The sequence below is a fragment of the Pogoniulus pusillus genome, chromosome 24, assembly GCF_015220805.1.
Source record: "Pogoniulus pusillus isolate bPogPus1 chromosome 24, bPogPus1.pri, whole genome shotgun sequence".
Lineage (NCBI taxonomy): Eukaryota > Metazoa > Chordata > Aves > Piciformes > Lybiidae > Pogoniulus > Pogoniulus pusillus.
The window spans coordinates 15815771-15829743 of NC_087287.1; the positions used below are offsets into that span (position 1 = coordinate 15815771).

The following is a 13973-nucleotide window of genomic DNA, read 5'->3' on the forward strand; positions in this document are numbered from 1 at the left end:
CTAAAAAAACTCCATGCAAGCTGTGTACAACCCCTTTCCATTAGCTCCAAGGCACTCTCTAGTACTCATAGAAAACTGAATCTATGAAGGACTCGTCTCTGCTACTTCTTGTGTGCTGTCAATTGCTCTAACACACTTGAGGAACTCTGAGAGGACAAGCTCAAGGCCTTACTTGCATCATCATCTCATTTAAAAGGAGCTGAAGCACAGCAGAGGACTGGGTCATACAACTTTTGACTCTGACTACTGCTCAGAAACCATATCCATCTAGTGTTGCAAGTTGGCAAAAATAAACACCAATGCTTATGGAATGAGGGCTTTTCTGTGCTGTCCCAAGCAGGCTCGACTGGTCCACTTCCAATTTAACATGTGCTAATACCTCTTGGCAATGGGAAGATTCAGCTATATATAGCTCCATCATGACTCTCAACAGTTGAATCTCACAGTCAAATCTACCAGCAGATAAATATACTGGCTTTAATTGACATTGCTCTTCCCTTTTAGCTGCTGCCAAAGAATTCTATTGATACTTTTACAAAAGTGTGTTTTCAAGCACATTGAAGTGTCTTGTAAAGCAGTCATTTTCTGCCTCTCTTCTGGACAGATAACTATGAAATTAATCTCAGACAACAGTGAAACAGAGAGACCACTGATTATGTTTCAGCAGAGCATTTGAACACATGCTTAAAATAAAACTTTGAAGTAATTCCAAAACTTCACAGACTTCACCAAGTTAGAATTCTAAACTGGGGCTTTCTGTTTTAAGTCCCTGTAAAGACAGTCAACAAAACCAAATTTCCCAGATATTAAGGCACAGTGGAAACAATCTCTTCTGAAGTTTAATTATGACCAAATGGCAATTGAGATTCTAAGGTATTTATCCTACTTATGTGAAAATTCCCTGGTTTACCATTAAAAAAACACAAAGTATGAAATGAAACAAGGCACAACATAAACCATAAGGCAAATAACATTAATTTAACAAGTTGCCTCTGCCACACATTCCTTCAGCATCTCTTCTGCTCTTCTCCACTTCTTGTTTCCTCAGATTGGTAACATTTAGAAAATTAGGCTTCTGCATAAAACTTAATCAGGAAAATACTAATGAGTTTTCAGGAAAATACTGATGAGTTTTCAGTACTTTTAAGGGTAGGTATATAAAGCTACATGGCTAAGTGGCTTGCTTTAAACATAAATGTTCCACTGGAAGGAAGATTATGTCTTGCTCTCTGCCAAATGAGGCTTTCACTCATGCTTAAGATCACTTCAGGAACACTAAGATCACTCTCATTCCTTTTAACTCAGAAAAGAGTTCCATAAAAGATGTATAGAATGAAAACTAAAATAACAGTGTAAAGTTCATTTAGAGTTATGAAATGAAACTGTAACTAAATACATTCTCTCATAGCTCACCAAGTCAAGCAGACAGTCGTTACTGTGACAGTTAATTTTTAATGCTGAAATTACTACCTGCTTTGTGATATGTCATGTGGACACCACCTACACTAAAATATTTAACAAGAAGCATTGAAACTGCACACAAAATTGTTTCATATGAACTCCATGATAATCCCCAAGTGGTTTTGGTCTGTTTTAAGGCCAAAGAATTCATAATCCTAAAGCATACTCCCAACATTCATGTTGAGGCAAAAAAATTAATACAGTTCCTAAGTAGTTAAAAGTCTGTAATTAACGATGATTTAGCTTGGTCAAAATACTTATGCAGTTACAGCAACTATTAAATCTTCATTCTATAATACATAGTAATAATCTTTCTGAATTCAGTGCTAAGTTTGTCAAACCTATTTCTCTACCTCAGAGCAGTGGCAGCCGTTACTGTGTCCAGTTACATCGTGAACTCAAGAACCTGATATCCTGATATGTTCAGAGATCCCACACAACAGAAGTGCAAAAAGGAGCCCTTTCTAAAAGCAGATTTTATTTCCATTAATGTTATGCCTCTTCCTTAAGGGGCTGGAGAGGAAAAGCTCAAAATCCAGCTCCATCAAATCACCAAAACACCAAATCATTACCAATGGTGCCATAAAAAAAAGAACAAAGCAAATGCTTTGAGAAGAGGAAGCAGGCAAAGTAATCAGGTATGAATTATGTCATCTAAAGTTTTCATGCTCTAGGCATATCTGAATTTCCCCACACCTTTGGTATCCACACATATAGCAGACAGAGAATGTAACAGTCACAAGTGTTTAAAATACCAAAAATACAAACAAGCCATGGCTTGGTGCTATTTCATGTCTGAAATTTCAGTTTGGCACTATGGAATTGAAGGAAGGTAAGACTCCAGTGAGACCATATATTTTATCTATAACCATCACAGAAGCTCTGTGACTGATCAGTAATAAGCCAATGTACCTCAAAGCTGACCAAAAGGCTGAAGTCCACAGTTCTTATTTATTTAAGCACTAGGTGTAGTTGAGCACACTACATGGCAATTACTAAAGCTGCAAAGGTCCTTGAATTGGAAGGCCAAGGGGCAACTTACACAGAAGTTATTTTTCCCATTCTAGTACAGCTGAGCTGTAGTTTCTAGGTGATACCCCAACATAAGCAAACAATACAGAGAAGGTTCAGTCACTTTCTGTCCTCTAACCTGCAATCCCAAACACTGCTGTGCAGCACAAACAGAATTAGCAGGGACAGATGTACTCTATCTTGAAGTGCTTTAAAGGTTGCATTCAGTTTTAATGATTGCTAATGCAGGAGGAGCACACAAGAAAACAATTGGGATTTCTATTCCATATTTTTGCTTAAACCAAGTAATAGCTGTTAAATGCTGTTCTTTGATATTACCAAGCAGGAATTAGTCTTCAGGTATCTTTTCTTGCCTCCACTTTTAGCTTCCACACCTGGTAATAAATTCTTATTCTTTTCCTCAAAAAGTCCCAAACTGGATTTTCTGGCCACAGATATGTGCTCTATGCAGAACACCAACCAACCAAGAGCTGACACTTCAAATAAAATCGCCTACCTTTTCAACAACATCAGGATTTAATAAGCACAGCAGATGATAAACACTGAACCAGAGATCACAGACAAAATTCACAGGATCACAGGATGTCAGGAGTTGGAAGGGTCCAAAGAGATCATTGAGTCCAACGCCCCTGCCAGAGCAGGACCACACAATCTAGCTCAGGTCACACATGAATGCATCCAGACAGGCCTTGAAGATTTCCAGAGAAGGAGACTCGACACCTGTCTGAGGAGCCTGTTCCAGTGTTCCGTGATCCCTACAGTAAAGAACTTCCCCCTTGTATTGAGGTGGAACCCCTTGTGCTGCAACTTACACCCATTGCTCCTTGTCCTGTCACAGAGATCAAGGGCGCAGAGCCTGTTCTCCCTCCTCCTGATCCCCAGCCCTCAGATATTTATAAACATCTCCTCTCAGTCTTCTCTTCTCCAGCCTAAAAAAAAACAGGTCCCTCAGCCTCTTCTCATCAAGCAGTGCTCCAGTCCCCTAATCATCCTTGTAGCTTTCTGCTGGACCCTCTCCAGCAGATCCCAGGCTCTCTTAAACTAGGGAGCCCAAAACTGAATGCAGCACTCAAGATGAGGTCTCACCAGGGCAGAGAAGAGGGGGAGGAGAACCTCCCTTGATCTGCTGGACACACTCTTCTTAATACACCCCAGGATTTCATTTGTCTTCCTGGCCACAAGGGCACATTGCTGTCCACAGATAACTTGTTATCTGCCAGGACTCTCAGGGTCCTCTCCACAGGGCTGCTCTACAGCAGATCACCTCCCAGCCTTTACTGGTACAGTTTATTATTTCTCCCCAGATGCAGGACTCTGGGATTTGTTCCTCTGTGCCCAGCTCTCCAGTTTGTCCAAGTCTTGCTGGATGGCTGCACTGTCTTCAGCTGTATCAGCAAAGCCTCCCAGTTTGGTGTCATCAGCAAAACTGCTGAGCAGACTGTCTGTCTGTCTGTCCCCTCATCAGTGTCACTGATGAAAATGTTAAATCTCACCGGACCCAGCACTGTTTCCTGGCACCTCCACGGGTTACAGCTCTCCAGCTGGACCTGGCACCATTGATCACCACTCTTTGAACTCTATCTTGTAACCAGTTCCTAGTCCACTTCACTGTCTTCTCTTCCCTCCCACACTTCCTGAGCTTGCTCACTAGGAAGTCATGGGAGGTGGTGTCAAAGGCCATGTAGTCAAGGTAGACTGCATCCACTAGTTTCCCTGAATCTACCCATTAAAAAAAAAAATCACTTCTCTAGAAAAAACATTGAAGTAGAGAAAGTGAGCTTTTACTCATTAGGAAACCACCATTCACTTGCAGTGAAGGTATTTTCTAGCAGGACCTGCAATTTCTCTTCCTTTACATCCAAGGGATCTCTTCTTTTAAGGTCCATCTGAAGACCTGCTCCCCGGCTGGTAAGCCTTGATCTTTTCCAATGTAGTCAAAATTTTATTCCCTATCTAGCCCAATACACAAGCTAGAGCTTTCCTGCATTTACCACCACTGCCTCGTGTATAAGATACTTGGAAATGCATAATAGCAATAGTTAGGGTAAAAGAAATGTATCAAGGAAAGTAATAGGAAATTAATCCAACTTCAGCTTGTCCCTTCTACATACAATGCCATCATATTCCAAACTGATGGTTTAAAAATGAGGTTTGTCACTATTTATGTCCAGCAAAGAAACAACCAAACACAGAAAAGGTAACTTTTCTCTCACCAAGGGCAAAATAAGACCTTTTACCAATTTCTTGTACCCCTCTATGTGCATTATTTTAGAAATCAACACATAAAATGGTGGCATCCTCATCTTTCTATGATTGCTCAGCATCCCCTGCAGTTCCCTGAATAAGCAGACTTTGGCCATAATAAAAATAACTGAAATACCTACATACTTGCCCCAATGCTGTTTGCAAACGAAATGAAAAAGCTGTAACTAACTACTCACCAGATTCTCTTCAAACCATTCCCGCAAACACACTGCTGTGGCCCCTGGAATTTGACTTCGCAATGCTTCTTTCTCTTGAGGATCTTCTATCATTTCCAATGCCATCTTTAGATCTTCCAGGAGATGCAAAATTTGAAATGTGCCCAAGTATACTGAAGGAGCAGGTGATACAATATCATAACCACCATTAGCATACTCTGTAGCAGACTTTGTACCTAAACCAAACAAACCAGGAGAGAAAACAGTATTATGAGATTGTTTTGTAAGTGACAACTATGTAGGTACTACTACAGAGTATAGATTTCAGATGTTAATTGACAAGTATAAGCATTCTGGGCTTTGAAATACATGAGTTAGTAATTGACAAGTATAAGCATTCTGGGCTTTGAAATACATGAGTTAGTCTCTAGAGAAACAGTGAACACTGGAGAATTCAATGTGAAATGTATATACAAACATGTTAAAGAATTGTGATTAGAAAACGTTTGCAGTATCAGTTAAATTACAAACGTCACAACCTTGCCACAAATCACTTGTAATTTTCCATGTTTACCATGAGATGTCACTAAATTCTCAGCTTCCTAGTTAGAAATCCTCACACACAGCAGTGTTAAGCAAAGTAAGAAAAGTTGATGCATGTTCACTTGACAAGAAACTTAGATGGAAATAGGTTGTGCTACCAGAACCAGAAAAATGTGACCTTGAGAAGGTTTAAAACTCTTCCACAGAGAACAAACTCTCAAAAGTTCACAGTAAAAATGGTTAATGAAACTTCACTACCTCTCAATTACATCTCCCTCCTGCCAGCTCTCCAGCAGCAGTTATATTCTCAAGAAAACACATAGCACACTTGGGGAAGAATTAGAAATAATACAGGTTCCAATATCTCCAACTCTTTTTGTCTTGTTACTGTTTCAATGAGACGCACAATAAAATGAGCTAACTGTTCTCAGGCCTAAATTTCAAACCTTGATTTCATTTAATACCCCTCTCTGATCTACCTTTCAATATTTTTATTTATAATTCATTGCCTCATGCATGTGACAGCTTGTGCATGTTATGCCTTCGTTCCTTTTCTCTTTGGCATGAGCAATCACATTACCCATCCCCCTTTATTTGACTTCACAAGAGACTTTTTTCAGGCTTTTGATCAGTTGTATTGTACTCCTCTCATTCCTTCCCTTTTTGTAACTTACTTTACAGCTGTATGTTGGATCCAAATGGCAAAGAACATTTCCACAGAGGCCTGCATTATTTATCTACTGGAGGGATTATAGTCATCTCTATACTGTTCTTCATTTTACTTACATCATTTACATCTTACTTTTGAAGGGAAGATAAATCTTCATTGGGCTTCTGAAAATGATTTGTTAAGTCTTTTTTTTTTTTTTGTTTTCCTGAGCCGATGTGTCTAATTTGAAACCTACATACACATACAATTCAAATTTTCTTCTTGATGCACAGTACATTTGCTGCTATGGTTAATCTGCCATGATTTGGACATTGCAACTTAGGTTGCTTCACTTTACATATAGCCTGATAACACAACTAATGCCTAAATACAACTCATGACTACTGATACTTTAGGTCCTGGCAGACTGAAATGCCTTGTGCACCTAGATTAGTTTTTAATTAAAATGCTAACTGATCATTTAATGCTATTATTATCTCCCATCTCAACCAGGTTTTGATCTGAGACAATATTTTGTTTCTCAGTTTGAGAAAGCTCAGCTTTATTCAAAGTTTCTGGGAAAATTCTGAATCATATTAACCACATTTTCTTCAGCCACTATGACAGAATTCTATCATATCAATTATCTTTGCACAAAATGGTGCAGTTTGAATTCTACTGTACAATGTGTGTGGGCTTTTTGTTCACCTACTTTAAACATTACAAAACCATGCCTAGACATTTCTGAAGTTTTGCAGTGCTTTGTAGTAAGGTTTATATATGTGTTTTTGAAAAGCAACCCTCTTCCTTGCAAGTAATTCATATAGTTGTTATTAACCTCTTCTCATAGTCAGATCATTCCCTGTTTGATCCTGCTGACTTCCTCTGCTTATGAGTTAATTTTAATACCTTGTGTGTGAGATCTCATCTTCATTTCTGGCAAAGACTATAACCAAGATAAAGTTTCCTCAATATCCGGTGCAACATAGACTGCTACATAAAATGACTTAACCTCATAAATCAACCTTGTCTTCCTGAATTATTTCCTTTTGAGGAGAGTATCAACTAACTGTTTTCCCATACCTGAGTATTCTAACCACTAAAAGATATTTTCTTATGTATTTGTACACTCTCAGCTACTTATGCCAGCTTAGCTGTTTCCGTTTACGTACTTCCTAATGCAGATTAATATTAAACTCCAGCAACTAAAAATAGCAGATTGCCAAGTTGTCTAAGAGCTTTCTGGATCATGCAAACTTCTAAATCTTTTCACCAGACAGAGTGCCTCACTGCTTACTTTCCAAAAAGAGATACACACACAAACTGAACTCTGGCACTGCTGTCTTAAGAAGCAGTTTTAAAGGTGTGGCTTCCTTGGCTGTGGTGACATCAGGATTTCTAAACTAGTTTTCTCACTCTTTCTTTTTGAAGACTTCATGCTACATTTTTCTTTCTGTGTAGCAAACTGTACTTTTCATATCAGAAAAGCCTGGATCCCAAGTTATTTGATAATCAGCTTTAGCAGCTATCCCTTCAGTGATCTCACAATTTAAAATAGGTAAGGAATGGAAAAAACTTAATGGAGCATTCTGCTTTTGCATTCATGAGTATTTTATACACAGACAAGAGAGAAACAAAGAAAAAAAAAGTAAAAATCACACAGTCCAAACAAAACCACTCAATTTTTCAGGCCCACAAGCAATACTGCAGTTAATTATACTGGGTATTGACTTTATATAGCCACTTACACATACTACACATACCACTGTAACTTAAAGGACATTATGGGTGGCACCTTCCCTCACCAGCCTAAATTTCACACTATGTATCATATCTGGCCTCCATCCTTAGAGTATCACAGCTACATAATATCTTCTGCTGAAAATAATTTAATATTCTGTAGGAAAATTCAGTGACAGTGAAATTTGCACACTTTATCATACCTTTATTTGATTTACCTCTATTAAAGCATTAGGGAAAACTAATAAATATAGGTACATTCCTTAATCTTGACAAGCTTTAAAGATTCACATTTAGACTCCAAAAAGTGAGCAGCAGTGGTGACAGAAGAATGTACTCGTGTCTGATGTCATTAGAAAGACAAAAACTCAAAGTGTATCTGTACCCTTATCATGCCAAGACCACAACACATAATTCTGAGATGCACTGAAGATTCTAGCTTTTAGTAATCAAAATTCCACTAGTTTAAAATCACTGGGATCTCAAAGATTAAGCAAAGACTTAAAAGTGCTTCGCTGGACAAGGCACAAAGTACTCAATAGAAGTTACAAAACCCTCTTATGAGTAACTCTCCTTGTTTGAAACAGGAGCTACTCACAGATCTCAGCGCATTACTAAGGGAACATGACCATTCACAGCTCCCCATCCAAGGTATGCATGCACTCCTCCTCCCTTGGGAAATTGTTTTAAAACTGCTGCTTCTAGCTGAAATGGAAAATGAAGAACTTCTTTGAATGCAACAACTAAGACACTGAGTAAAGAAATGCAGAGTTCAACTCAGCATTTTAATTTAGAAAGCTTCCTGTTTTACTGCTTAAATTCAAATTATTTACACTCTTGCTTCTCTTATTTGTTTTCCATGTAGTTTAGTTTTAAGTAGTATACATACTGCTTACCAGGACAAGAACACACCCTGAAAAACAGAAGTGCATAGAAGTACCTAATTGCATTTCCTTTACATTATGTTAAATATTTACATCACCACCCTGCAAAGCATATTATGTTTTAGCACAAGCAGACGTTAAGAATTTGGATTTCCTTGCATACTGATGCAAACACACACCCCACCACCAGGGATGCCATGGTGTAAACAGTACACTCTACAGCAATTTATTTGTCTGTAGCTGAAAATATAGAAGAATGTGGTTCAAGCATAAGAATTTTATTAATGCGCAGGAAAAAAAAAGGCAAAGGCAATTTTGAACTCTTGGAAAAAGACACATTTTGTATAGCCTTGAGCAAGTCACTGTCCTCTCATGCCTCTTTTTTTTTCCCCAGAGGTAAACAGGACACGGGGAATCTTTTGTCATTATGTTTACACAATACTCAATACCATGGTTTCCTAGTGTTCTACTGTAACACAATTAATCATCATAAATGTCCATCTTAGAGGATTAGGAAAGAAAGAATGAAAGAAATGGAGGAAAATATATTTGAACTAACACATTTGAAGCAGCTCAGTTCTGGCTTCCACACACAGACAGTGGAAGAAGGAGGTTAAACATTGCTGCCCAGTAAATGCTTGGGAGGAAGAATAACAAAAGTAATAAAAAAAAAAAAAGCAAGCAACTTTCAATTTGCATTTTTCCAACACTCTGACCATGCAAGCATTATTTTTTGGTTCAAAGTTCCTTGTAATTGGCTGAAGAGCTTCAAAGAGAAGTTCCTTTTGGGCAAATACATAACCTATTCAGTAAACAGCACTACTAGAGGCTTGCAAAAATAAGTTACTAAGTAAAGAAAGAAGCAGAAACCCTTGGCAGTTTGAAAATCCACCACCCTACTTTTGTCATGTAGATACTGTTTCTGATCTCTCACTTTTCCTTATGTCTTAAGTTCTGATTTCTGCATTCATCTCTATTATCACATTCCTTTTGCTTTAAAACTGGCTGAGTTTTAGGGGGGAGGGGAGGGAGAACATCCTGGTTAAGCCAAATCTACCATCAGAGGTTAAAAAGATTTTCCTAAAACTGCTGACTACTTTAGCATGGATAACATCAAAAAACTCAAAGCCCCACAACAAAACCCAAAAACTACATCTACATTGGGGTAAGGATTACATTCTATAAAGCTAAAGTACTCAATGACAACACTTTTGATATCTGACCAACAGTGGTTTAGAATAAAATTACAAACATGCATTTTCTCTGGCCTTTCAGTCAATCATTACACTGCAAGAGAACTTTTTTTACCTGAGACTTTACTCAATGAGCATATAGGTTGTCCAAGTTCTTCCTCTCCCTTTCAAGGCTGAGTGTAATTTCCTTTGAAGTGTAAGTCTCTTTCTCATGAAGATAGCCTTGAAAACGTGAATTCATGTAAACTAGAAGTAAAGTCTGGATGGGACATAATGCACCCTCCTCATTCCTAAGCCTTCTGTCAAAGGAATGAAGAGCTAGCTCACACAATCCTTTCCTCTAATACTGTAATGCAAAACACATCACAAATGGTGTGTTTTGAATTACAGCTCATATTAGCTTCTCCTCAAATCTCTACTTTTAAATGTTCAAACTACAGGGAACAGTAATTGTTAAGCTGGAATAGCAGGAAGCCCTAGGAAAAAATCTTCCAAGCCTGGAAACATTAATGACCACATTCAGATGCAAGTTTCATGCAGCTCAGATGATTTTCAACTGAGCTTTATTTAAAACCACACATGGAATCCTCCAGACAATTTTCCAGAACTGCCTACAATTTCTTATGCAAATTATTCATGTAATTACTCAACCTTTTTCCTTTAACATGCTTACGGACTCAAAGCTGTGATGTGCAGCACTTTAGCTACTGCATATATGTAACTACAATTAAAAGGTCTCTCCTATCTGGAAACACAAGTTAAGCAGCCTTACAGCTAGTGTAAAAAGGAAGGTGGATTATGTGGATATGATGGAGTTCTGAGGCTGTCTCTCCATTGTACAAGAAAAACAGGACCAATAGATTTTATTAGAAACAAGGAAGAACAATGTGTGTCTCAATGTGGGTTTTTGTGGTTTTGTGCAGGTTTTGGTTGGGGTTTTCTGACTTACACAGGGAAAAAATACATATTTAGAGCAGTCTCAATAAAACAGTGTTGTGAGACAACAAATGCACCTTTTTAGTACAAAACCCCTAATTGTAGCAAGAACTAGTAAGCTCCTGGTAATATGAATAGCATTTAATGAAAAACACAAACCTGAAAGTATAAGAAAAATAAGAGCATCCAGTTTCTGTTGAAATTAAGGCATCTGGTCTGCTAAAATTTACATTATTTTGAAACTGAGGGTTTCTTTAAATCATTGTCTTAAAGTAGGTAGTTAAGAAGCTCTAATTCTGATTTCAATGAAATCCTATGTTTGATAAAACACGGGTCTTAAAAATTGGTTCACTAGCCTGTTAAACAGCTGAGTGTCTCATGTACTGACAAACAGATTACATCATATAAACCACAGAAGAACCTTTGTGTCATAGGTTTTCAATCGTACAGGATTATGGGCATCATGGTTTAACTGCCTTTCTTTGCTGCATACTGTATCTGCAGATGTTTACACTTCTGTTTCTTTCCCATACTTTTTTAAACTTAATACAAATACCTGTTCTGTTTGGATTTTGTTTTGCATAACCACAATGCAGTACTGCATTTTTGGTAAGCTGATGTGGGTGTCTAGGTCATTACTGCATTTTTGGTTCATACTGATGAAACTGTTTATCCGTAAATCAGAGATAAGGAATTTAAATTAGCAGCTTTCAGCCACAAGGATTTCTTCATTTTCAATTAGTTTTAACTCTTGTTTTCAAGAAATAAAATTGTTATCTTGCTGGAAAGGCTGGAACACATGAAAGACCAACTTGATAAGTAAACCACTGACTTAGACCTTTGTGGAGCAATTTTGTCTCATACAAAACACCTTAAAATATCTATTTTTTTAATAAGATCAGAAAATGCTTACAGGAAACAAATTCTCAATGCTTTCAGCTCTATCAGATTCTGCAGTACCATCCTGTTCACAGATGGAGTCCATCAGTACTACATACAAGATTCTGAGAGTCTTCACTCTCTGTCTTGAGCTCAGAACCTCACTATCTGTAAGAAATATGCTCAGGATACTGCAAGTATGGGAAGCATGTCTTGGGACAGTAGCCCAAATAGCTATAATGACCTCTTGCAAGGTTAAGCAAATTCCAAACTCCAGGTTGCTCCGGCAACCCTGTGCAAAGAATGAGCATACACATGCACAATCAACATGCAGGTTGCCATTATTTTTGTGTTTTTAAAACACAGATCAAACCTGTGCAAGACCTTTTAAAAGTCCCTACAGAATATGGCATCAAATTGCTGCACAGCTTTCATGGCTATTTTTCATATGTTCTTAAGAAACCTAAAAGAAAGACTATGGACAGCTGACAAAAAGAAACACAGATTAAATACACAGACAAGGAATTTTAAACTTCTAAAAGATCCAGAACTGTTACAGATTTGCTGTTGCTGAATATCTAAGGAATTAACTAATTAACTTGCCTGACATCAAGTACCAGAAGCTAACTGTCAGCACCTAAAGAGCTATAAGAAGTGCTGTAGAATAAAGATAAGTGCTGAACTACAAATCATAAAGCTTAAGATATTTATGTTAAGTTTTTACACTTTCTCTTTTACTATTTGTGATGGTTAAAGGTGGACTACCTCTAGGTGGTCCTGCTCTGGCAGGGGGGTTGAACCAGATATATTTCAAGATCCCTTTTAAACCCAAACATTCTGTGAAAAAGTCATGATTTTAATTCCCATCCCCCAGTATTCTTCATACATAATTTTCTGGAACTGTTATGACAGGAAGTGTGCTAGTTTGAAGCTAGCTAGAATGTTTTGGTGAGAAGAACTAGATTCCAGGCTGTGGAAGGAAAACAAGGCTGATGTCTACCTCACTCATAGGCTTGCTAAGATGTATAAAAACAAAAATCCAAACATAGATAAGGGAGTCTCACTTCTGCTGCTGGCAAGCTCTGAGCTGAATCTCTCTCTCCTAACTGCACTCTCTGTTTTTTGACTAATCCACTTTGCTTCCTAACCCCCTGGGGCCGAACCTCCATTCTTCCTTGGGACTGGTGTAAGGTTGAGAGGGGTAGGGGGAAGTTGATGGGGCAGCTGGAAGCCCCTGCTGGGGACTCAGGTTTTTGGGAGGGCTGTTGTGCTGCTGTATTACCTTTTACCTTGTATATTTCTGTATATAACTGTATATACTGTAAATACCTGCTTGTATATTCTGCTAAGCTGTAAATAATAAGCTTCATTCAATTTCCAGAGCTGGCCGAGTCTAGTCTGGGTGAATTCCAAAGCGTGTGGGGGTGGGTAACACCCAAACCATCACAGGAAGTTATACATTCCTCTTTCAATGACTTGATTTCAAGTACTTTATTTTTTGATTTCCTTACTCACCTCTTTGTTGCTATAAGGTCTATGCATAAGCATGCCCTAGTTAGTGGTTCAAAAAAGCCACTGAAGTATCTTGTGCAGTACAACTTTACAAGTGCTCACCTTAATGCATAGAAGAACAAGACAAGTGCTGTAGATATATTATTGCTTTTGTTCAGAAAAAAAGCCTGAATTAGTGATTGAAAAATGGAATACACTGGTCATAATTGAAGCACAGCCTGACAACACAGTTACAATTTTAGAATACAAGGGAGCCATTCCATCTGCTGGTGTTCAGTTGTTCTGATCAACAAATGATGTTGCTCCTTATTTAAATTATCTTGTTTCTCTCATAATTCAACTATAGTCTATCTCAGAGATCTAAAAGTGAAATTCTACAAAGATCTCTGTAGTCATTTTATAAAAAGCCATATGATTTTACAGTAGAAACTAAATTTTGAATTAGAAAATATTGTGAAACTTGAATAGGAAGTAATTGGTAAAGATCTAAAGCTGTCTGGAAGTACTTAAATTGAAAATAAGAGAAAGAAGATGCTCTTTCATCATTCTGCACAACTGCAAGAGGCTTGCATTGCCAATCAGCTGCAAGTCATCCAGCATATATTTTGAATAAAATCCACCTACCCCCACAGCATGTACCACAAAAAATAGGATGAAGTCACTTCTCTCTGCTCTGCACAATTTCAGGCCCTTATGAAGCAGAACAGAGTTGCCTACCATCCTC

The 13973-nt window shown here is 37.9% G+C and overlaps 1 protein-coding gene across 1 annotated transcript in view; it reads right to left on the minus strand.

Annotated features, from left to right (window-relative positions):
* Positions 1-13973, minus strand: part of PPFIBP2 (PPFIA binding protein 2) — a 74896-nt gene that overhangs the window by 56601 nt on the left and 4322 nt on the right. The window contains exon 2 of the mRNA XM_064163795.1: positions 4935-5149. Within this exon, the coding sequence (XP_064019865.1) occupies positions 4935-5149 (215 nt within the window). The remainder of the gene's footprint in view (positions 1-4934; positions 5150-13973) is intronic.